Source organism: Nicotiana tomentosiformis, chromosome 1 (genome assembly GCF_000390325.3).
Source record: "Nicotiana tomentosiformis chromosome 1, ASM39032v3, whole genome shotgun sequence".
NCBI lineage: Eukaryota > Viridiplantae > Streptophyta > Magnoliopsida > Solanales > Solanaceae > Nicotiana > Nicotiana tomentosiformis.
In genome coordinates, this window is record NC_090812.1 from 3722247 (window position 1) to 3747575 (window position 25329).

A 25329-nucleotide genomic window follows, 5' to 3' on the forward strand; every position below is an offset into this window, starting at 1 on the left:
ATTCGAATTTTACAATTCTTAAGTCCAAACGCCTACTAAAATTATTTGAAACTAGAAAATAGGCAGAAAATGGCTCCAAAAACGGTTGTCCAAAACTGCTCTTGAAAGCCAAAATAACTGCTACAATTAAAAGAGCCCTCCCCCTCTCTCTCTAAGAGATTGAAACCGCTGAGAACCAAACCAAAGATCACACTTTGCAATGAACAAAGAATTTGAAGATTTGGGATCAAAGGAACATGGATCTGTGCCGATTTTAGGGATAATTGGAGCAATTATAGATAGATTTTTGTAATTTCTATTCCTGTTTTTTTACTCTTCTATCTTTCTTTCTCCTTTTTTCTCTTTGCTTATTCTCAATTTATATTTTTGTATTATTTGAAAAAATCTTCTTCCTTTTTCTTTGCAAGAGGTTTAAATAAATATTTAAATGGACTATAATGGATGCGAAAGAACAGTCAACAATGTCGCTAAGAATATCAAAGGGTTTGTACAATGGTTATTCTTCTTCAACAAAACAGTAGCTTTAACAGTCCAGCAGCCTTCAAAATTCTTTTTCTGCATTTTCTCTGTAGTTTCCAAGAGTTTTCAAATACAACTTCAAATAATTTTTTTCCCGTCCTCTATTTAATAGAATCTTTACACATTCCAAGTTAAGTTTGAATGTCAAAAGTCAATTGATTCTGATATCTTATCACTTTTTCTTCATGTTCCAGGGCAGTCAATATTCATGAAAACTGAATTGCTTAGATTTTTTTTAATTCCAAGGTCTTAAACTAACTATGTTAAAATGCAGGGATTGAAACTTAGAATGGGTCAAACTCTGTTTACTCACAAAGGTAAAGCAAAATGCTGCGATTTGAACCTCACAGAACAATGCACAATTTTTGCATTCTACTCGATTTCAGCTTATAATTTGAGAGCAAAGAAAGTTAACCATTAATTATAAAAGTTAACCATTAATTGTGGATGCAGAAGAAAGTACAAAATGAGGAGATGTAAAGCAATGTGAGTGGTGAAGGATCAGGTAATTTAGTGCCCACTGTTCCTCGAGAAAACATGTTTAGAGGCTATTGCCTGATGTGACGAGTCATCTTTAATTTTAAACATTTATTTCTGTGTTCTAAGACCTCGAATAGCACCTTTTAACATTTTTTGACTTGCGTGTGCAGTCCGTAAATTTTTTGATTTAAATGTGAAATGGAGCTTTAAAATTTATTTGAGTTGACTTTGGACAATGTTTTGAGCAAACGGACCCGCATCAGTATTTTGATAGTTCCGATAGATCCGTATCGCTATTTGGGACTTGGGTGTATGCCCTGAATCAAATTCGGAGGTCCCTATATCGAATTATCGCCATTTAACGAAAACTAAAAACTTAAAGGCTTAAGATTACTAAAGTTTGACCGTGAATTTGACTTTATCGATATAGGACTCGGAATGAGATTTCGAGAGTTGGAATAACTCCGTAATGTCATTTATGACTTGTGCGCCAAATTTGAAATCATTCCAGATTTATTTAATACGTTTCGGCACGAGTTTTGTAAAGTGAAAAGTTTGAAACTCATAAGTCTGAATCGAGGTGTGAATTGTAATTCGATGTTATTTGACGTGATTTGAGACCCCGAGTAAGTCCGCGTTATGTTACGAGACTAGTTGGTATAATTGGACGAGGTCCTGAGTGGCTCGGGTGAGTTTCGGACGTGTTTCAGACCATTTTGGTAAAACTTTGCAGGTCTGGTTCTGATGTTTCGCACCTGCGCAATTTTGGCCACAGGTGCGTGATCTCTTCTGCGGAGGCAGTGTCGCTTCTGTGACTTAGGCCTTGGGCAGCTCCTTCGCTTCTGCGGAGAAATGAGGCACATATGCGCGACCGCTTCTGCGGTCGTTTGGTCGCTTCTGCATGTCGCAGGTGCGACATTGAAGTCCGCAGATTCGAAATTTTGCCTAGTAAGCCCATTTCGCAAATGCAAAATTTTTCTCGCAAATGTAAGCTCACAGATGCGAAAATAATGTCCGCAGATGCGAAAATACTGGACATAATGCTTAAAAATCGGGTGTTAGCTATTTTTACTCATTTCTGAGTTTTGAGTCTCGGATTTGGGCGATTCCAAAGAGGTTTTTCACGACTTCGACTTGGGTTTGATTGGTTTGGAAACTAATTCAAAAGGAAAGGATGTGGTCGAGTGATCAGTTGAAATTGCAAAACAAGGTAAGTGTCGTGGTTAACCTTGACTTGAGGGAATAGAACCCTTGAATTATTTGTTACGTGAATTTTATGTGTAACGACGTATAGGCGGCGTGGTGACGAGTGCCTATACGTTGTGAAATTGATTGTTTTCATATTTATCTAAAAATCATAAATTATGTTAAATCATGAATTAATTATTATATTAATCATTTTTCTCATATTCCTTGTCCAATATTGTGTTTTGAATTCATGCTATAATTGCTACATGCCTATTTGACTTATGCGTCTTAATTGCTACTTGCTAACATATTAAATATTAAATTGCCTATTTTCTCCCTCATTTTCACAATTTATTTGCTACTTGTCATGACTTGTTTCCTAAATAAATCATAATAATTGTATGTTTTGTTGCCTAATAATTTCTTATTAAATGTGATATTTATTAGAGTATTTTTACATTGAAGAGTTGTTAAATTATATTGTTGGAGCGGGTTGCACGCCGCAACAGATTTATTTTAAGTTTATATTGTTGGAGCGGGTTGCATACCACAATAGATTTATTGAAAGTTTACATTATTGGAGCGGGTTGCACGCCGCAACAGAATTTAATTGAAAGATTATATTGTTGGATCGGGTTGTACGCCGCAACGGTTTTTTTTTCTAAGTTTATATTGTTGGAGCGGGTTGCGCGCCGCAACGGAAATTAATTGAAGGTTTACAACTGCTAAATTGACTTCATTATGGATATGATTTACTTGTCTTACTTCTTTTCCTGTTGTTATTATTATTATTATTATTGCGTACAGGTTAATGTAAGCGACCTGCCTTAGCCTCGTCACTACTTTGTCGAGGTTAGGCTCGGCACTTACAGAGTACATGGGGTCGGTTGTACTCATACTACACTCTGCACTTCTTGTGCAGATACCGAAGTTGGTTCCAACGGCGTACTGTAGATTTGCTCGGATTCAGCTATCAGAGGAGACTTGAGGTATAGCTGCACAATGTTCGCAGCTCTGAAGTCCCCTTCTACTTTATCCTAGATGTGTGATTTCTTTCAGACAACTTTATTTTTATTCAGACCCTTGTGTGTATTATTCTAGAAGCTCGTGCACTTGTAACTCCAGTTCTGGGATGGTATTTAGGCATCGTATTATTTTTGGTTTGCACATTTAAGTTCAGATATTATTCCGGTTGTTGGTTTCGTTACTATTTAATTAAGATGAATTGTTAAAAATGATTAAATTATTCTAACGTTGGCTTGCCTAGCAAGTGAAATATTAGGCGTCATCACGATCCCGAAGGTGGGAATTTCGGGTCGTGACACCTAACCCGTTGAAAATTTATTTGTTTCAGACAATTTCTCTTTCATAGTCATTTATAAATTTGTCTGCTTTCATGTATGATACTGTAGATACTAATCCCAATTTTTACTGGGATTGAAATATTTTTTAATCTCAGTATACTTCACACCTCATTTGATTGAAATGTTTATCAAAGAGCTGACTGCATTCTTTTTCTATTAATTGATTGCTGATCTTAATCTTTTTAGCCTTTTGGTAATTGCAGAAAATCAGATAGTGACATAAGAAACAAGACGCGCATATCTTTTTCAGGCAAGTTTCTGTTTTAATATATAATCTTCCTTCCTTGACTATTTGAATTTTCTAAATATCTTTTTGCCTTCCTATCTTTCTGTATTTTGGATGGTAAACTGGAAGATATATTTTTATATACATTTTCTAGTCTTTCTACTATTTTCATCAATTTAGAAAGGATGAAAGAGAAAGAATTGAAAAAATGGAAGAACACATGTTGAATATGTTTCTGTTTATCTTGCTAAAAAAGAATTCCTGAATTCGTTGAGACCTTAAAGATAATCACTATCATAAAGAAAGCTTGCAACTATCTTATATATGTATAATTTTGTTGCCAACCTCGATCTTCTCTAGAGAAGAAAAAAGATGGGGAACTGCATGTTAAAAATAATAATATAAATTTTTTAGATATAATTCTCTACCACCTCTGCTAAGTCAAAGTAATAGTGAAAATTTATTTTAGAAAATTGTTCATTATGTTGCAAATTTCATGTTTTCTCACAGACGCCTTTTTTTTCTCTCTCGATGTCTTTGTTACTTTCAGGGATTTCAACCGATGTGAACAATATGAATTTCTAAAGATAAGGGGGGATGGATACATAGTGCCTTTCGAGTTTGAGAATTTCGCTGAAAGATCTGAACTTCTCAGATTAAAAGATCTGAACTTCTCAGATAATTTAATTATTAAAACAGGAATTTTGATGTGATATTATAAATAAAATATAAATATCAATATACTACAATTAGTTTCTTTTAATATTGACCGCGCATCGCGCGGGTACTAATACTAGTATAAAGAATTACACACTTTTATTAAAAGTTAACGCAAAATTCAGATCATTAAATTAGTAAAAATATTGTACACTTGAGCCCGTTTGGACATAAGAATTTTTTCGCTATTTTCCAAAAAAAAAATTACTTTTTTTGAAATCAGCGTTTGTTCATAAAATTTCCAATTTTCACTTGAAAATGCATTTTGGAAATTTTCTAAAATTTGAAAAACTCCAAAAAGCTGTTTTTCAAAATTTTCACTCACAAAACTTCAAAAACAACCCAAAATTATATTCATGTCCAAACACAACTCTAAATTTCAAATATCATTTTCACTTGAAATTTTTTTTCCCCCTATTTTAGAATTTTACAATTCTTATGTCCAAACGCCCACTTAATGACATGAATTCAAGAAACTTCATTTCTGTGACACCTTGATGTTTCAATATAATGACTTTGCCCCTAGAGTAGGATTACTTGCAAAACTCTGGTAATACATATGAATGATGCAGTTGGAAAATGTTTTCTTATACAATTTAACCTAATAAAAAAGAAGTAACGAATCAAATGTTTGACACTCAAGCTAGTAAAGTAAATGTTACGTTCCATAATTTAGAAACAACATTTAGTCCTCCTTATGCAAATTTTATTATTCTAAAAAGTTACCAATGCCATATCTTAACATTCAAGCAAAATCTTATCATCTCTACTTCTTCCAAGTGGCCTTTTCCAGATTAATTTTACTTATATAGTCCTGCTTGATTCTAGACCGTGCCATTGGAACTGCCGATTGCAGCTTAATTAATTATTATTACTAGGTAAGAGTGGAGAATAGACCGAATATGCAACTACAACTCACAGAGGGCTGAGCTGTAAGTATGATTGTAACTACCATGCTCGACTAGGACATAGATAAATTCAGAATTTAGAATCAATAGCTTCAAAATGAGTGTGATGTTATATATGAGTACATATTCGGCCTAAATGTAATGGATTATGTTAAGCATACAAAACCCGGTTACCATTGATCCGCTTTGAACTAGGGTGTATTCTTTTGCTTTAGAAGAGGTCTAATTTTTTACTAAATAGACAAGTGAAATGGTGAATAGCCATTATGTTGAATGGATAGCAGTTCCTTGCCTCAATCTCCATTTCACCAAACTTTGACTTTTTCCAGAAAGCTGTACACCATCTTAACCAAAAAAATACAATCAATGCGTTACATTACTATTTCTTGCACTCAATCACTTAAATCAAACATTTTTTTCATTTTTATAAATTTCTTGTGCTAATGAGTTTTCTTAAATCTCATCTATAAAACCAGACTCACAACAAAAGAGTCTCATCAGCAACAAATTCAACACAAATCTGAACTTTTCAAGCCGAGCAAAAGCAGTACAACCACTGATCATGGCTCTAATTAGTTTTATGCTGCTAATTCTCTTACTTGCACCAGCTTCAGAAAGTGCTATCACTTGTGGCACTGTGATTAGCACAATTAGGCCTTGCTTAAGCTATTTACAAGGCACTGGTGGGAAGCCACCACAACCTTGTTGTACTGCTTGTCAATCTCTTGCATCTGCTACTTCAACTACACCAGATAGGCAAGCTGCTTGCACTTGTCTCAAGAATGCAGCTCAAAAAATCAACATTAATGCTCAACTAGCACAGGGTCTTCCTCAGAGTTGTGGAATCTCCTTGTCCTTCCCTATCTCAACCAGTGTTGACTGCACCAAGTACTATTACTCTTCCCTTTCCCTGCTAAAAAAAAAACAGAAAAAAGTTACTCCCTTTAGTTCTTATCTGTCACTTTGGCCGAAAATTTTGTCTAAAATATTTGTTACTTTAGAAAGTCAAGAAAACATTATATTTTTTCTAATTACACTCTTACTGCACCAAGAGGATATATAGTCCTTAATTACTCGTTTAAGAAAAAAGAAGGTAATTTAGTAAAGTAGACCTTATAACTAATGGTATCAAATAATGTTTTAATGGATGTATGATAATTTAGTCAAATAGACCTTATAATTAATGGTGTCAGATGAATTTTTAATGGATATACCAAAACTTTAAACGACAAAGCTTTGGTATTTTTGGAGCAATCTTTGGTTCATGTGCATCTTATCACATGCTCTAAAAAGGTGAATTTCTTGGCAATATCATCAGCCATTAGTGATGAAATATACAGAATTGATATCTTCCCTATCCCAAATTACAGATGTGTATCTGATAATTTCTCCAATTTTACTACTTTGCAGGATCAATTGAAGTATTTTAAGGATGATGATTCTGCTAGATCGTATTCCTTTGGCATGAGGAAGGCGATATATTTAATCTGTTGGGATGTAACTGTGGCTTTTCCTGGTTTGGTGTATGTAGACATTGTCACATTGTGTTCAGTTTTTGCACTTCTGTTTTGCATGTAATAAATTGTGCTTTCTCTGATGAGGAGAAAATACAATGAGAATTGAGAAATTTTCTTACTAGTTGTGGAGTAATAAACGAGCTGAGTTTACGTTATAATGTAAATGCTCTATGTTATGAGAATTTAATATATCAAAGTTTCGGTTTCCCTTTTCTATTTTTTAGGTTGTTCTGTGTGATTAGATTTAGTGGTATTTATTGATGGATTAGCCTAATTAATATATTATGCTGGTCTAACATTCATTTAATTTCACAAGTATAATTTATGAGCCCTGGTCAATCCCAAGGCAGTAAAGTAATTGCCTTTTTTAATTTTATCGGATATCCCGGAAGGGACGTAAAGTAATTACTTTAGGCCACAAAATTAAGGCCACAAGATTTACTAATTATATTATGTTATATATAATTATCATTTGTAAAAAAGTTTCAAATTTTATCTTGTCCTACTTTGATTGAGACTATTCAATGTAGTTCAGGGTTCATGTCAATCACATGTTAGCACTATATATATATATATATATCCTTCTAGCTAGGTCAAAACTAGTCGAGGGGAATCTGCCAAATGTATGATATGATCCAAGCTAAAGCTAAAACATTCCGTTTCATTTCCTTATTGGCTCATCCAATATTGTGTGCATTTGAGACACGGATAACTATGAGCCGCAAAATTTTTTTGGCAAACTCGATCGCCAACAAACTCAACATAGCACCTTCCGCACCTGCACCGGAAAATCATACGTAAGTTGCTAGCAATGCTTTTCATGATATTTGTAATAACAGTAGTATTCAAGTCGACTTGCACGCATCTCTATTCTTTCACATTATTTCTGCCACCTCCATCCTACCATCATATATGATTGTGTTGCTTTGCCGGCCATCACCTATTTTTTTTATTTTTTTTATCTCTAATGAAATTTGAACCTCATCGGATATAATTTTCACCTACTTCATTAAATTAACTGATAAACCATACCCTAGGGTGCATTTCATTCTCATCTTCTCCATTTGTCTTAGCATATTTGATCGTTATCAATCAACAACTTTTATTTGTCTTCATGTCCCCTCAAAACTTCTATATATAAAACCACAAACCATGTGGAAAGAAACAAAACTCAAAATCTCAATCCTTAACATTTATTGCATATACTTCACCATGAAGCCTACATATACTTTTCTTCCGACAATAATTCTGATACTGATGATGTTCTTTCTTTTCCCAATTACTTCAAATGGTGAAACAAGAATTCAGTGCAGCAACGTGGTAGGAGCAGTGAGACCTTGTGTGGTGTTCTTTAGGGGAGGGAGTGGGGTAACTGGGATGCCTCCAGCTGCTTGCTGTGCTGGAGTTTCAACTCTTTCAAAAATGGCCGCGGCTAAGAACAGGCAAGCTGTTTGCAGATGTGTTCAGTCAGCAATTAAAAATCTTAGAGCTACAGATGCTACAGTTAAAGCACTTCCTCGCAGATGTGGAGTCACTTTGCCCTTCACTTTCTCTCCAAACGTCAAGTGTCCTGGTACGTACGTATATCACCTGGCTTGGCTCTACTTATACGAGTTTAACTTCCATGAGCTGACGGCCAGGGGCGGCTCAAAAATCTCGGGCCATAGGCGAAATCATATTCGGAGGCTCTTAATTCCAGTATAATCTCACTAGTGGATCTGGGGAGGGTAGTTTGTACGCAGACCTTACCCCTACCCTGGAGTAAAGAGTCTGTTTCCGATAGACCCTCGGCTCCCTCCCTCCAAGAACTCCCCACCTTACTCTTGGGGTGACTCGAACTCACAACCTCTTGGTTGGAAGTGGAGGGTGTTCACCACTAGAGCAACCCGCTCATGTCAAATATACTAATTAATGGGGGAAGAAAATTATCATAATTTATAAATTTATTGTATAAAATAACTTCAATCAAGTAACAAAAAAGATACTGTAATATTTTTTTTATTCTGATTATTTATATAAATTATATAATATATAATAGTAACAATAATAATAAGAATTTAAAATAAATTTGCGGGACTTCAAAATTTGGGGTCTAAGACAATGACCTCACTACCCAAAGCCTTAGAGCCGCCCTGATGACGGCGTAAATAAATTTTACACTAGCTATCAAGTCACTTAAAAAATACTCCAACTTTGATGCATGATTACGGATAATCTTTTATAAAAAGTGGATTAGTATCAGAACACTTGTACTAGATACATATGTAGCATGTAGTTAACGTGTTCAAATGAACCTATTATTTTTAACATGCCATACATATGTTTAGAAGAGCATTAAAATTTCAATAAATATTGTGAAACCATAATCTCAAAAGTGTATTGCGTTCAAGGGTAAGAACCAAAAAATTGAAGTAATCAAATTTAAATTCTAGATTCTTCTCTCCGTGGTGTCGGAAAACTTTTTTTTACATAATTATACAACAACAACAACCCAGTATAATTTTACTAGTGGGATCCGAGGAGGGTAGTTTGTACGCAGACCTTACCCCTACCCTTGGGTAGAGAGGTTGTTTCCGATAGACCCTCGGCTCCCTCCCTCCAAGAACTCCCCACCTTACTCTTGGGGTGACTCGAACTCACAACCTCGTGGTTGGTAGTGGTCAATATGTAAAATTTAATTCCTTTAACCTTGTAGCCGTATGTTGTGATCATCATAACATATACTCTCTCCGTTCACTTTTACTTGGCACGTTTTGACTTTTCACGCCCCTTAAGAAATAATAAATGAAGTGCATAATTTACCACGATACCCATATTAATTGATGCATATTTTATTGAATTTAAGAAAATGATTTGAAATGAGTAATAAATATTGTGGGTATTCAGAAATTTTTTTTGTCTTCTCTTGATATGCGTAAAGCGACAAGTAAAAATAAAAATTTATTTTTAATATATCTGTAAAGTAAAAGTGAACAGACGAGTATGTTCAAATAACTAGCTTGACCACGTAACAAGACAAAGGTGAATCATCTTTTTCTTTTTCCGTCAAGTTGGAACAAACCAGCCAAGAAATTAAAGCTTTAATTTTTACTTTTAATGAGTTGCAAGTGAATTGATTTTTACTTATTACTATATTTAATGTTTGCTAAACTATCGTGTTATGTTTGTTCTTTTGACAGGATAAAATGAGCTTAATTTGGACTAGTCTGGAGGATGTAAATCACAAAGATGATGCGCTGGACTGACTATAAATATTCCATACATTTTGTGCTTTTTTCTTTTTCTTTTGTCTTGTGTACGTATTTTGTTTTCCTTTTCCTGTTTCTTCATGTCATTTCTAAATTTTCTGTCTCTCGTCTTGTGTGAGCGTTTTTGTAGTTGTACGTAGTAATCTGAAATGGCCTCCTTTCTTCTTCTTCCTCATCATTTCCGTGAAGAAATTTCATGCAAAATTTCTCAGTTTATGCAAAATGCTGGCGAATGCGTAGCAAGAGATCTTATCTAGTGTAGTTAATTAGGTTCGTCGAAAAGGAAAAAAGTTAAAGATATATATCAAATGTGTGTGATATGATCAAATTCATTTTCCATAAAAGAATGTTCTTCTAAAACAAATCTAGTATTTGCAATAAGTGAAAAATATCTTTCGAAAAAAATATATGATAGTAATATTAATAATCGAAGTGTTTGATGAAAATTTTGAGTGTATCTAAGTGTTCGTTGGAGCAGTAATATAATTTCCAAATAGACGTTCTAATTTATAGCAAGTTCGCACATTAACACGTAACATTTTTGAATCCTCTACTAAACAGGATTTTAGAGGCCTAAAACACTCTTTTCTTGCGGAGAATAAACTACGCACCGCCTTCCCCCATTTGCGTATCTACTTACACGTCGAAATGAAATTAAAGATGTAACCTTCTTGGATATGTAGATGTAGGAAAATAATTCAAAGTTAGAAACTGACCTCACATACAAGAAAACAATATGCCAGCTTATTCCTGATTTTTCTCTTCCATTTTCCATCATATACAACATAAAGCACATCAAAAAAGTAACCGAAACAAATGTTTCTTTTCCAGATAGGTTCTTTCTACACTCTCAACATCGTCATATTTTGTCTTCACCATATAAATCCATCTGAACCTCAGTAATCTTCACTATGAGAACATTTACTCTTCTTTGTGCAGTTGTGGTTCTATTTTTCTTCATCAGATGCTGATATTCAGTGCAAAGATATAGCTAAACCTATGAAACCTTGTATAGAATGGTTGACGACTGGCTAAAAGAGAACCATGGCAAGAAACAATGATGATAAGAAAGCTATTTGTAAATGTGTGAAGTCTGTAATCAAAGATGTGAAGATCAACGATATAATTAGCGTAGCCCAATCACTTCCTGGCCGCTGTCAACTCACCTTGCCCTTCCCTTTCTCCTCTAAAGTCAAGTGTCGGATATCTGTTAACTCCGAAAGACTTAGTTAGATAGAAAGAAATCATATAACACTTTAATAAATTTTTGAGATTAAGATGTTGCAATAGTTATCAAACAATTTGGTGAATAGATGTTTCTCGTGAATTTGGAATATACATATTTTATTAGTCCCTCAGTTCACGGCCGGATCAAGCGGTGTCGCGCGATACTGCTTCGTCCAATTTTTTTTACTAATTATACATATTAATACTGTGAGAAAACAAATAAATAGAAAAACAAATGACACCGGTTGACAAATTATCTTTTGGTGTGTTGGCTATCTGCTTGATTTTGTTCAAATAGGTCAAAAGTTCGAATTCAGCTAGCACATTTTTTTTGCAAATATTTGAAAGAGCATGTAGTTAAAAATTGTGATGAAGTATAATTGAACTCATGACATTTTCTACTTAAGACTCAACAAAATCAATAGACGGAGATTATTTCTTGTCTGAAAGTAAGATAATTAACATTATTATTCTCGTTCTTCTATAAATTTCGACACCACTTACACAATTTATTTTTGGTGTGTTGGCTATCTGCTTGATTTTGTTCAAAGAGGTCAAAGGTTCGAATTCAGCTAGCACATTTTTTTTGCAAATATTTGAAAGAGCATGTAGTTAAAAATTGTGATTAGTATAATTGAACTCATGACATTTTCTACTTAAGACTCAATAAAATCAATAGACGGAGATTATTTCTTGTCTGAAAGTAAGATAATTAACATTATTATTCTCGTTCTTCTATAAATTTCGACACCACTTACAAAATTTATTTTTGGTGTGTTGGCTATCTGCTTGATTTTGTTCAAAGAGGTCAAAGGTTCGAATTCAGCTAGCACATTTTTTTTTGCAAATATTTGAAAGAGCATGTAGTTAAAAATTGTGATTAGTATAATTGAACTCATGACATTTTCTACTTAAGACTCAACAAAATCAATAGACGGAGATTATTTCTTGTCTGAAAGTAAGATAATTAATATTATTATTCTCGTTCTTCTATAAATTTCGACACCACTTATAAAATTTATTTTTGGTGTGTTGGCTATCTGGTTGATTTTGTTCAAAGAGGTCAAAGGTTCGCATTCAGCTAGCACATTGTTTTTGCAAATATTTGAAAGAGCATGTGTGGTTAAAAATTATGATAAAGTATAATTGAACTCATGACCTTTTCTACTTAAGACTCAACAAAATCAATAGACGGAGATTATTTCTTGTCTGAAAGTAAGATAATTAACATTATTATTCTCGTTCTTCTATAAATTTCGACACCACTTACAAAAATTTATGCGTACGCCTCTGCCTCCGTTTCGTACTAGATGAGCTACTTTTCTTTTTTGTCTGTTCCAAAATAAATGACACATTTCTAAATTTAAAAATAATACAACTTTAAACTCTTTATTTTACTCATTTTACCCTTAGTGAGAAGCTTTTATAACCATACAAATGTCATGACCCCTTAAGCTTTTAAGACCACAAGTTTTAAAAGTCTTTTCTTTTTTTCTTAAACTTCGTGTCGAGTCAAACTACATCATCTAAATTGAAACAGACGGAATAACTATTAGGTAGAAAAGGCATTACACGCTAGGTATATTTAACTTTAAGTAATTAGTTGATAAATTGACTAAAATTTAAAGTTATTTACCATTTTAGATGATTGCTCATATCATAATTTTTGTGACAGGATATGATGAACCTTGGAGTGATCTGGAGGACTTGAATCAGAAAGACGTAGTGTTGCCAACTGCTACGACTGGAACTATTTTTTTATCTTTTTCTAGGAAAGATAAGTACTAAATAATATGGCTACAAATAGAGTTTAGTATATAGCTTGATTTGTCTAGGACACATGATTCCTAAACGATCATTCTCAAAAGTAGAAAATACGTAAGGGGGAAGAACATAATATATTAAGTTCCCAAAAACATGCAATAATTCGCTAGTATTCCTTGACTGGAAATATGTATTCCTTGTAAAATATGCAATGACCTTTGTTTTTTTTCTTCTCGTAATCTTTAATTTGTGTTTTTAGCTATCTGAAAAAATTATTTTCGGAATTGTTTCATTTCCTCTTAAGATAAGATTACACCGTAGTATCTTCTTTTGTTTTCTGTTTCTTATTTTTATTTTATTTTTAAAAATGGAGGAAAAAGGAGGGTCACCCAGTGAGGGGGTCGACGGTTTATGAATCAAAGTCTACATCTTCTTTCTCTTTCCCAAGTTTCTCGTACGAAATCTAAATTTAAACATTCAAGGACATCAATAACTACATTATACTTATCCGTTCACTTTTACTTGTCTTATTATGGGTAAAATTATAAAATATATAATTTATTTATTTTTTCTTAAAGAAATTGTAAAAACAAAAGTGAACAACTAAAAATGGATCGAGAAAGTAATTTATAGGTCTAGGAACAACAATTCCTTTAAAAGCCAATAAAAAAAGTTCACTGGTATCTCATTCATTGTAGTCTAATTAATGTAGCTCAGTAAATGTGCAGTAATAAGTTTAAGTCTCAGAAGTTTTAAAGATAGATATTCTAAAAAGGAAACTAAATACTCCTTTGCAAAAACAAGAGAATTCACTGACATAGACATGACACAAAGAAAGTCTCAAAGAGCTTTCCTGAGACAGAAAGGAATAACAGTGACAATATGTTAATCATGATTGAAGCATCTTTCAATGCAGCTCCACTAGGAATCTCCTTTATATATATATGCTACCCACTAACCTATGAAGATTCTCACTCTAAAAGCTATTAACCTTTTCCAGAAAACACTAATATGAAAAGTAAAAACTTAAACATATGAAACTCCTACATTATTAATGATACAGCTCCTAAGACAGAAGCAAACAAACAGCTACAATGTTACATGTAAAAGGGGATTATTCCTTTTCATTCAAAGAAACTTCACCCCTCCATTCTAACCCCAATAACATTTTTATATATAGACTGGAGGCCTAAAGAGAAAGGTGAAAAAGTTTTCATACAAAGACCAACAATGATACACATTTTACTGCACTAACATATCCCCTAAAAAATAAAAGTTTTACAGAGTAAAACAATGACCATACAAAGGACTCATTGTCTACATTACTAATTTTACTACATTATAAGAGGGGGAAAAAAATTAAGTAAAAACACTTAGAATCTTGGTTATGGACAATTAGAATTTCTACCAGGTCCACCATAGTAAAAGTAGTTCCCCCAGTCATTATTTTTTCCTAGTTGAACATCATAGCAATTGTTATCCTCAGTATAAATCCCAAGATCTTGAGGAGCTCTCAAATTATTTGAACCATCAACTACTTGTATATTCCTGAAATAGCTTGATTTCCCAAAGCCTTCATCTGGGAAATGGCCACTCCCCATTTGAGTTGTGGTGTGAAGTCCATCTGATTCTGAATTCACAACTTCCCCACCCCATTCAATCATTGAAGCACTGTCTGTTAAATATGAAAATAAAAAGCCTGGCCAATATCCCAGTACATAGTCATTCCCAAATTGCATCCACCAGTTTCCCTCTTTTGGGTCCTATAAGTTAAGCCAAATCAAATTTAAAAATATTTTCAAGATAAATAACAAAAGTTAAAGAACAGATTTTTATTAGAGGGCAGCCCGGTGCACTAAACTCTCGTTATGCGTGAGATCCGGAGAAGGGCCGGACCACAAGAGTCTATTGTATGCAGTCTTATCCTACATTTCTGCACGAGGCTGTTTCCACAGCTTGAACCCGTAAATTCCTGGTCACATGGCAATAACTTTACCGGTTACCGCAAGGAGGCTCCCCTACGAGGAACAGATTTTTATGAAAACGAAAAAAGAAGAGCATGGAGTCAACAGGAAATGTCAGAGATTCTCTCTGTCTTCTCATAAGTTAATTAATCAATTATGCATTCACATGCAAATAATGGACACCTCAATGAAATATGCAGTGGAACATACAAGGGTGTATTTTCCAATACAATATGAGGTATAATTGTTGACAAGAATTAAGTATACTAATAGGGCCAATCCAAGATTTGTGAATCTCTTAAATTAAATTACCTTCCAGACAAGAATGCTTATATCATATTGTGAACCATGATAGCCGGAAAGAGGGGAAATGGTGGCCCCCATTGCTATTTCATTATTGATTTGAATAAATCCTGAGCATAGCAGGTTGTAGCAGCCTGTGGCTTGATAAGCATCACTCTGTACAAAATATAATTTTTCCCAATTTTCAGTTTTCAAACATGAACTTTATATAGCACACACCCTTTGATTTTAGATATTTATGTATGTATGCTAGCTGTATTAAGGAAAAACTATTTCACTTACAGTCCAGTAGGTGAAAAGTCTTGTGTTGTTATCTCCATATAAATCTGGGCTAACCTGTTTTTATCCCCAAAAGGACAAGAAAAGTAAAAAAGAAGAAGTCACAAGACAACCAAATAGAGACATATAATATGACAATAATATCATTATCTAATTGTTCAAACAAACAAATAAATTGAATTGTGATCTAAAAAAGATGTAAGTAACTGGAAAAAGAACAGTGTACCTGCCATCCAGCTTCAATGCTATTAAGATCTGAATCAAAAGAACCTCCAAGAATCCAAAGTTGAGACAAGCTAAACTCATTGGGTTGCTGAATTTTAGGTTCCCAAACATTTATGGTTGCTTTTGCACCATAATACTTGTCTCCTTCAACATAAGCTATTGCATGCTAAAATAACTCCAAAAAAAAGCATAGAAGCAGAACATGAAAACCATTAATTCAATGAAACAAAACTTCTCATTTTACTTCTTATACCAAAATTCATTTACCTGATGACCAGTTTGGCTAACTAGGCCAGGGCGACCAGACTCTGGTTTAGGAATAGTAGAATGTTTTTTCTTCCTACCATAACTTTTCATGGAACTTGCTCTTAAAATATCATCTTTTTTAGTTCTTCTAATTGGAATTGTTCCTTCTGGACATTTTCCATTCAAATGCCACAGTTGAGTAATTGACTTTGAACCTTCATTCTTGGTTTTTGCTGTAGACAATTTTCCATCACGAAATAGCCCTTCTGGATGATAATTTGGCATCATCTAATAACCCCAAAAAAATCAAAATTTTCCCACCAAGATAAACCAAAAGAATTAGGAATCAAACAGAAAAAGGGGTATTTTTGTTAACCTGTACAGTGTGATTCTTGAGCAAAGGATGATCAAAAGCTGGTTGATGAGACATATGAACACAATCAATAATATCACCATCTGGGCTCTGTTATTATTCCCAAAAGAGACCATTAATAAAAAAAGACACACGAAAAAAGGAGCATAAAAAGGGTATAAAGGTTTAACCTTTATGGATTTGATTGCAGGTTTGTTTAAGCGATTCAAGTGCTTTTGAACCTCAAACTTTTGGGCAGTAAGAGACATGCCCTGTTTAGCTTCAGCAGCATCACAACATAGTGACACCATAAACAGCAAAAGCAAACAACACACCACTTCTATATTCATCTTCATCTTCACATTGTAAAAGCACACCTTAGCCATGAACAGAAAAAAATCCAAGCTTTTTGGTGTTACTTAAGTGAAGTGGGGTTCCTTGAATTCTTCAACCATGAATGAATATTTGGAGATAAACTTAAAATTTGTAAAAAGGAAGCAGCTTTTGCTATGTGGGTCAGAAAAAAAACAAGTTAATGTGCCGACGCTCGTGAAGAGGGGAGGGTAAAATGGGGAATATTCCAAGAAGGAGGAGAAGGAGAAAAGAATGGTAATGGATGAAATTGGAATGTGGAGAGGTGGAGAGTATGGGGTGGGGGGCAATGGTTTAAGAGTTGTGGAGTCTGTTTCTTTGCTACTTTCTGTGACACATAACAGCTGCAATTCTTTGTCCTTTTTGTTGTACTGTTTATGTGTGAGTGTGGACCTGTGATGTGATTTTAGTCCTCTTCCCACATTATAAAAGGGGGGAAATAAGAGTAGATTATAGTACTGCTTTTCCTTCTTCTTTTTTTCAAATAAAAAAAAGCAATTAGATACTGGCAAATTAGAAGCATATAGGCTTTGGCTGATAATTAATACTCCTCTGTTTCAATTTATGTGAACTTATTTTTTTTTTAATCCGTGTCAAAAAGAATGACCCCTTTCCTTATTTGTAAATAATTTACTTTTTACAATAATTTATAGCCACACAAAATATATGTGCATCATTTTACACCACAAGTTTAAAAGTCTTCTCTCTTTTTTTAAATTTCGTGTCCAGTCAAATGGGTTCACATAACTTGAAACGGAGTGAGTACTACTTCCTTTTTTTTTTTTTTTGGTCCCGTTTAATGTGACATTGTTGGACTTTACAATAAGTTTAAGTCTTTAAAACAAAGGAAGATTTTTATAAAGGGTAGCTCTCCTAACTACCAACAATTAAATGAGTATGAGTTCAATATGCAATTTCATCTTTGTCTTTCTTAGTAATAAATAAAAATTTATATTAAGTGGTGCTGTAACAAGTTATGTCTACAAGAGTAAATAAAGAAATGTTAAATTTGAATAGGTTTAATTTTAATAGTAAAGTATTAATCTTTTTGAAGGTGTATTTTATGACACTCTTTCTATTTTCTTATTGATTTTCACATACACGGTTGCTTCATGTGAATAAGCAGTGAATTTGATGTATATAATTGGCCAGTTATTCTAATGCGTACTCCAAAGATGACTTAGTTTGGGTAACATTTTACTATAGTTAACCAAAGTTGTAAGGTAGATTTGATTTTTTTTTAAAAAGAATTTCGGCACGTGGTATTCATCCATTTCACCCAGAGCTCTCTGTATATGATAAGGGCACAAGACGATTTGCCAATTACAAGGACATGAATAAACCAAAAAATGCAACGTGGCAAATATTGAACAATTTTGTATAGTATATGGGGTAAAATTTAAACCTTTCCCAAGTTTAATAAGTCGTGATTTATAGATTATTGATTTATTAAGTCGGCCAAGGCATGTAAGTCCTGCGATTCTTTTAGAAAATGAATGAAACAAATAATTGATATAACACAAAAATCTTTAACGAAATGTCGTTCACATTTTTTATCTTTTAAAAATAGATTTCACACTAAAGAAAATCGTCATTTAATTATTTCTTCAATATTTAGAATTTTGAAATCAACTAAAATTTTGCTTATTAAATTTATCCTTATTTGAATTATATAGAAAGTCCTAATATTTAGGATAATAAAATCAATTAATATTTTACCTTATTTAAAATTTTAACTTATCTCCAAGTTCTTTAAGTTATGGCATATTAATGCAAATTCATCGTGTGATGAATTGTATAATCTTATGTGCTTTTAATGATGAGTAATAAAAATTAAAAGTTGAAAGAGGGAAAGAAGGCACTGTGCTACTACTGAATTCACTATAAATTTCTCAAAAAGGTATCATCAATTCTCTATTTTGTTTTAATTTTCTTCTTTTTGTTGGTTTTATGTTAATTTTCCCTTCTTTTTTCCCTTTAACATGCCATCTTCCAATATACTGTAAGAAAGGGAAAGAATCATACTGATTCATCAATATATATCCACTTTATCTATTTGCAACAAAGGAATAAAAGGAAAAAGAAAAACAATGTGAATAATCAAACACACAGAAGATCGAAGAATTGACAATAAAGAAAGAATGCCCTCAAAGTATAACAATATTCTTAACATATCTCAAGTAAATAAAAAAGAAAAATATCTTTTTCAAGAAAGAATCAAATTGGGTTGAGTGTATAGAAATCTTTTTAGATGAATAAAAGTCTACGTCTACATGGTAAATTGTATGACTTCTACCAAAAATTATGAATCCAACACTAAAACAATAAGGAATGGAGTTTAAATACATAGTTCAACGCAATAAAGAATGAATCATGATTAGATACATAATTCAAATATAAAAAGAACAATATTTATATAGGTAAAAGGTTTTTCTAATTATATATTTTTTGTTTGACACAACATGTGAAAAGATAATAGCTTAGAAGTTTATGAGATTTAGGCGTTATGCTTTGATTATCTTCGAGTTTCTTTCAACTTCATATTTCTCTTTCTCCTATTGCACTTATTTGCATCATCTAAATGAACATATGTGTACTATTTGATTGAAGTATCTAAATATAGTTCAAAAGCATTTTGTTTCACAAACGACTTGTTCGCTCGAATTTAATGATTCGGCCTTTCAACTTTTTGTCTAGAATTTGATTAGCTTGGTTAGTTTTAAAATAATTTTGTTATGAAAATAATTATATTGTGGGTGTCTATTTATTACTCCGCTATAGATAATATTCCTGAAGAAGATTATCCATTTAGTACTCTGTTGAAATTTATCTACAAGCAGCTGATGTAGGCAGGTTGCAAGCAGCTCAATGAAATGATTTGCAGCAACTTCTTATTAAACAGGCAGGTTGCAAGCAGCTCATGCAGACAGCTTACAAGTAGCTAAAGAAAAGCCTTCCAGCTGCTTCCTTTCTTCTATAAATAGAGGAGTTTTCAGTTCATTATGTACATAAGTTTGAAGTTTGAATAATATATCATTTTCTCTCTATACTTGTCTTTACTTTACGGTCTTTATTTTATAACAAATTTTTGTTTGTGGAATTTTTTAACTTCACTTGCAGATTTTGTTGATTGTCTACTTGCAAACTGTAGGGTATGAGAAATTTGTGTGCAATCCCAAATTATTCCGTTCTTAATTTAATATCACCATTTAAATCTAAGTTCTCTGTATTTTAGTTATTCGTGGTAGAATGTTGGCTCAACATTAGTGTATCTTTAGACTATAAATTGTCAAAAATAGTTTGAAGATTCTTATTTTCCCTTGAGTTAAAAGTTATATCATATTTTAAGAGTGTTGCAATCTCTTTCACTTTCTAACTGACCAAAAGTTTCAACTTTTAAATTTATCATATTACACTTTTATTTTATTAATAAATGTAATATTTATGAGGTTTTAAAAAATAATTTATTTATTAGCGACACTATACACACGTAACGCGCGTACTTTAACTTTAAGACTATTAACTAAAAAAGAGAGATGTGCATATGATATGTTCATGAGAATAGCGTTGTCATTTTAGGGTTACACTAGCACTAAAGATATTAAAATCGGTGACACAATTGATGCTTCCAAATTCTTTAAATTTACAAATTAGAGCAAAATAAATATTTTAGGATTAATAAGAGGGAGAGCGATTATAGCAGAACATTAATTTTAAGCCGTAAACTTACTACTCATATTAGTAGGGGTTACTCGTAGGAGGATTATTAATAGTACAGGATATTTTAAAAAAAAATAAAGTTACGCCATAGGTGGCACTTTCCTTTCATTCATCCAAAAAAATCAGTTACAACTTACAACAGAGAAATGGATCAGCTATTCTAGTTTACCTCCTTATGTGAACCTTCTCTATTAAAAGATTACAAAAACTTACAAAACCTTCTGCGGATTAACAACAGGTAACTTAACAAAAAGAAGACATCCTATCATAAAAAAGAATTTTTCCTATGCTTATTATATAGGGTAAAATATGCTATGCTAAGTGGTTAAATAAGAAAGTGACACGTGGAGCCGAAGGTGAAGGATAGTTAAAACCGAAAGCAATTGTTCCATTTGTCGCCGAAAAGAACGACGCTCATAAAGATGCAATAAATACCTTCTGTCCGGTAGCATTTAATGTAGATTATTCCACATTATTTAATACTCTGCCCGTTACAAAGAATTTGTCATTTATGCTCACCGCTACACATTCTTCAATGGCCTTCATAATTGACATTAAAGAAGGGCATAATTCTAGGACCTTGTTCCCTAGGTGCAGCTATAAATAGTGAGCTTTGTTATCATTGTAAAAGACACAAATTTTCTGGCAAACTTATGCTATAATTAATTCAAAGTTTTATACAATTTTATCTTCTAATTCCGTGATTTCATTGTTGTTGTGCCCGGAAGCCCTGCTCCCGAAATTACTATTTATGCTATTTTATCTTCACTTCAAGGCTAAGTATTGTGTATTTCTTCAATTATTTTATTATTTCAGGATTGAATTAATTTATTTGTCTAGAAACCGCGTATAAATTCAATTGTACTGTTTTACGAGTAAACAGTTTGGCGCCCACTATGGAGCCTAGACAGTGTAATTAAGTTGATCTTTCCCTCTTTTACTAACGTGTTTTGGTTATTTGTCTTAGCAAAAAATCGCAAAAAATGGCAGATAATGGTGTTAACAACACATACAATCTTGAGGCCCAAGGAGACCAGCCTCATCACGAGGATTCAGTCAATGACACCCGCAATGAGGGGAACAATACTAAGCCAGTCCACGATAGGCGGTATTCGCGATGTGTTCGGGAGACGACTCCCGATGATGCTAAAGAGGAGAAAGTCGTTGAAGCGGTAAGGGTCCTGCTAGAGCAACAAGCGGCCATTCTAGGCCATCTCTCACGGCAGGCTAACTTTATGACGGAGTTGAAGCAGACGTTGTCGGGGGCTTCCAATAACACGAATGAACGAGGTCTAGTTCCTAACGGTGTTCCCGTGAATCAAACAACGCAGAGGGTCGACAAAAACACCCCAAGAGGTGAGGTTGGCTCCGATGGGGCTGGGAGGAGCGGACCCGTCCCCAACAACGAGAACGATCCCTTCAAGAGCGAACTCTTACAGTTTATGAGGGAAGCGAACGCCCGCATGGACCAAATCTCGGGCGCACCACCAGTGCTGAAAGGGCCGGACTCAAAGAAGTATACTCAATTACCGTACAAACCAAGCGCGGTACCATAATTAATCTCGAAGCAGTTTAAAATGCCCGACGTGCCAAAGTATGATGGAACTTCAGACCCACATGAGCATATTACCATCTATACAACGGCGGTGAAGGGGAACGATTTAGCTCCTCACGAGATTGAATATGTTTTGTTGAAGAAATTCGGAGAGACTCTCACGGGGGGAGCCTTGACTTGGTATTCATTATTACTCGAGCATTCCATAGATACCTTTGAGATACTCGCAGACTCTTTTATTGAGGCCCATACTGGGGCCAAAAAAGTGCAGGCCCGAAAAATCGACATATTCAAAATTGCACAAGGAGAGTTTGAGTTGCTGCGGGAGGTCGTCACCCGATTCCAAAAGGAGAGGATGTTGCTCCCGACTATTCCAGATGAATGGGCGGCTGAAGCATTCACCAAGCGTCTGAATCTGAGAAGTTCAGATGCTTTTCAGAAATTGAAGGAAAGCTTGCTTGAGTTCCAAATGACGACTTGGGCGGATGTCCACAACCGGTGCGAGTCTAAGATAAGCATTGAAGATGATCAGATTGGTTTCCCGTTGTCGGCAAAAAGACGGGAGAAGAATAAAAAAAAATCAAAAGACGATTTCGACGCAGATAGACAGTCTTCGAGGGGCTGATTTTTGCCCTATGAACGGACCTAAGGACACGGCCGAGGTTTCCAGTCGGCAGACAGGTTCGTCACCGACATAAGAACTGATCACGTTCACAGATCCTTGCAGGACAAAGAAGCGTCAGGTACACGAGACCCTTCCTACCCCAGGCTATCAAAATACAATTTCAACGTTAGTATAGTGGAGTTGGTATTAGCTATGAGAAATATTAAATAAACACGGTTCCCGAAGCTGATGAGGTCCGATCCAAGCCAGAGAAATCCCAATTTGTGGTGAAAATACCACGGGACAAATGACCACCGGACTAGGGACTGCCGACATCTGCAGGATGAAGTGGCGACACTATTGAAAAATGGCCATCTTCGGGAATTCATAAGTGACCGGGCCAAGAATAATTGCAGTCGCAACCGTGATAACGCGGAGCCCTCGAAAGCAGGAGAAGATTCCCCGCGCCAGACGATTAATATGATCTTCGGGGGGAACGAGATCAACGGGGTCACCTTCTCGGCAGCAAAAAAGATGAAGGTATCAATAACCTATAGCAAGAGACTCCGGGATGTCGCTGAAAACGATATCACTTTCACAGAGGAGGATGCAGACGGATTGTTGCTGCTACACAACAACGCTTTGGTAATTTCTTTAAATGTTTTAGATTTTAAAACCAAAGGTGTTCTGGTGGATCCAAGAAGTTCGGCTAATATCATACAATGGAGGGTATTGGAGCAAGCCAATCTCACGGGAAGCAAAATTCCGGCCACAAAAATCCTCGTCGGATTCAACCTCGCAAACGTGACAACCCGAGGAGAGATCTTGCTGTCCACGAGCATCGAAGGGGTGATGAAGACAACTCTTTTCGAAGTAGTGGACGGTAACATGGGTTATAATATTATTCTGGGAAGATCGTGGTTGCACGAGATGAGAGCCGTACAATCAATGTATCATCAGTTGTTGAAATTTCCGACACCCGAAGGAATCAAATAGATAAGAGGCGACCAACCGACGACAAAAGAGATGAATGCGATTTCGATCTCCAGTAGTAAAGGGAAGGAGAATGCGGCATAGCAATTACAGGAACCGGCACCTGCTCCCGAATCGAGTGAAGTTAGCCAGGGGAGGAAGTTAATGAGTTTCCACGAAGGAAGCAACGGAAAGCATACTATGAAGAAAGTTTCGAAAGCAACAATAAGACCTTTTATAACAAGGCACACAAGCGAAGAACCACTCCAGGACGGTTAGGTAATCTTTGGCTCGATAGTAAAATTCCCACCGGGAAAGTGAGTTTTCTATCAAGCAAAGGTTACCTGATCGTTCACGAGTGCAAACCACTAGAGGATTGTTAGATAGCCTTTTGCTCGATAGCATAAATTCCTAAGGGGAAACAAATTTTGTTACCGAGCCGGAGATTGTCTAGCAATCCACTGTTCCAATTCGCATTGTTCGCATTTGAACACTGGGGGGAATGATATGTGGATACGGCAACAATGACTGCCACATCGACCGGAACACGAAAATCAGGAACTTAGTTGTATCATACAATGACTTTCACGTCAACCGAAACACAAAAATCGGGAACATAGTTGTATCATCGGGACCGGGGACTGCGCGACCAGCCCTGTAAGAAACAAGTTGTACAAGTTAGCCACAAGAAATGGCAATTTCATTTTAGCATAACGAATGCTTATGCATTTTTAAAAAAAAGGAAGGAATAAAGTAAAGTCCTTTTATTTTCCATATTGTTTCTTGTCTAACCGATGAATTGATTTTATCTTGCCTGCATCTCCAGAACCCGGAGGAAGACAAGTGTCCGCGCCCCCAGGGGAAGTGGATAGATCCGTTGATGGCTCAACATCTTGGACTTTAACACTTTGGCCTTCAACATCTTCGCCTTCCGTTTCCTCTTCAGTTCCCAAAGTTTTGGAACTGGAACCAAAAGAACCGGAATCATCAGACCCTGCCGGGAGACCCCTTTTAGCAACTGACTCAAGCTCACGGGCCTTAGCGATTTAGGTATCAAAGTCAATGATACCCGTTTTAGCCTCTTCCAAGATTTTTCTCCTCATATTGTACATAACATAAGTTTTCTCAACAATGAGGGAAGTCGCGCGGCACTTAAATTATTCTTTGAGTTGGGTAACCTCGTCAGAAAGGCTTTCCCAGGCGAATCTAATTGACTTAAGGCTAACATCGAGTTCGCGTACAGTTGAGCTAAAAAGCCTATTATGCTCGAGGGTCTTCTTATACTTCTCCTCGTATTGGGCATGTTTCACCCCGACAGCAGCAAGCTGTTCAACTTTGGAGTTCAAAGCTGCCTCTAAGTTGGTCAATATTTCAACGGAGGCAGCCTCGTGGTCGGTTGCAGCAAGAACGACACTATGTACTTCAACCCATTTGGCCCTGGCTTCGTCAAATTTAACCCTCAACGGGCCAATCTCTAGGCTAAGGGTTTCCACTTCTTGCTCGCTTTGCTGCAAATGAGTCTCTAACACAACGGCCTCAGTAGCTTTGGCTTCCAATTCTGAGAGGCGAGCAACAGTTT

The 25329-nt window shown here is 35.0% G+C and overlaps 3 protein-coding genes and 1 long non-coding RNA gene across 4 annotated transcripts; 3 read left to right on the forward strand and 1 right to left on the reverse strand.

The window, feature by feature from the left end:
• The first annotated feature begins 131 nt into the window (after window positions 1-131).
• On the forward strand, window positions 132-6005 carry LOC104106461 (uncharacterized). The gene is made up of 4 exons (XR_688590.4): window positions 132-288; window positions 794-836; window positions 973-1024; window positions 3755-6005. It is a non-coding gene; the product is annotated as an uncharacterized lncRNA (long non-coding RNA).
• A 2171-nt stretch (window positions 6006-8176) lies between these two features.
• On the forward strand, window positions 8177-13182 carry LOC104106459 (non-specific lipid-transfer protein 1-like). Its single transcript, XM_070181317.1, has 2 exons — window positions 8177-8492; window positions 13070-13182. Exons 1-2 carry the CDS (start codon window positions 8177-8179, stop codon window positions 13180-13182), a joined length of 429 nt encoding a protein of 142 aa, XP_070037418.1.
• A 1166-nt stretch (window positions 13183-14348) lies between these two features.
• On the reverse strand, window positions 14349-17210 carry LOC104106458 (protein neprosin-like). The gene is made up of 7 exons (XM_009615006.4): window positions 16719-17210; window positions 16552-16638; window positions 16197-16463; window positions 15931-16095; window positions 15708-15761; window positions 15435-15581; window positions 14349-14921 (listed from the first exon to the last, which is right to left on the reverse strand). The coding sequence occupies exons 1-7, from the start codon at window positions 16911-16913 to the stop codon at window positions 14544-14546; spliced, it is 1293 nt and encodes a 430-aa protein (XP_009613301.1). The 5' UTR covers window positions 16914-17210; the 3' UTR covers window positions 14349-14543.
• Window positions 17211-22196: 4986 nt separating this feature from the next.
• Window positions 22197-22799, forward strand: LOC138896430 (uncharacterized). The gene has a single exon (XM_070181334.1). The coding sequence runs from the start codon at window positions 22197-22199 to the stop codon at window positions 22797-22799; it is 603 nt and encodes a 200-aa protein (XP_070037435.1).
• Window positions 22800-25329: the final 2530 nt, after the last annotated feature.

What these genes read in the sequence shown, in the direction of transcription:
- LOC104106458 (XM_009615006.4), bottom strand. Translation starts at nt 16,913, where the DNA reads ATGGCTAAGGTGTGCTTTTACAATGTGAAGATGAAGATGAATATAGAA. An exon ending in TTAGCCAAACTGGTCATCAG is followed by an intron (nt 16,096 to 16,196) that starts GTAAATGAATTT and finishes GAGTTATTTTAG; the next exon opens with CATGCAATAGCTTATGTTGA. An exon ending in TAAGCATTCTTGTCTGGAAG is followed by an intron (nt 14,922 to 15,434) that starts GTAATTTAATTT and finishes CTTAACTTATAG; the next exon opens with GACCCAAAAGAGGGAAACTG.
- LOC104106459 (XM_070181317.1), top strand. Translation starts at nt 8,177, where the DNA reads ATGATGTTCTTTCTTTTCCCAATTACTTCAAATGGTGAAACAAGAATT. An exon ending in TCCAAACGTCAAGTGTCCTG is followed by an intron (nt 8,493 to 13,069) that starts GTACGTACGTAT and finishes TTTTTGTGACAG; the next exon opens with GATATGATGAACCTTGGAGT.
- LOC138896430 (XM_070181334.1), top strand. Translation starts at nt 22,197, where the DNA reads ATGCCCGACGTGCCAAAGTATGATGGAACTTCAGACCCACATGAGCAT.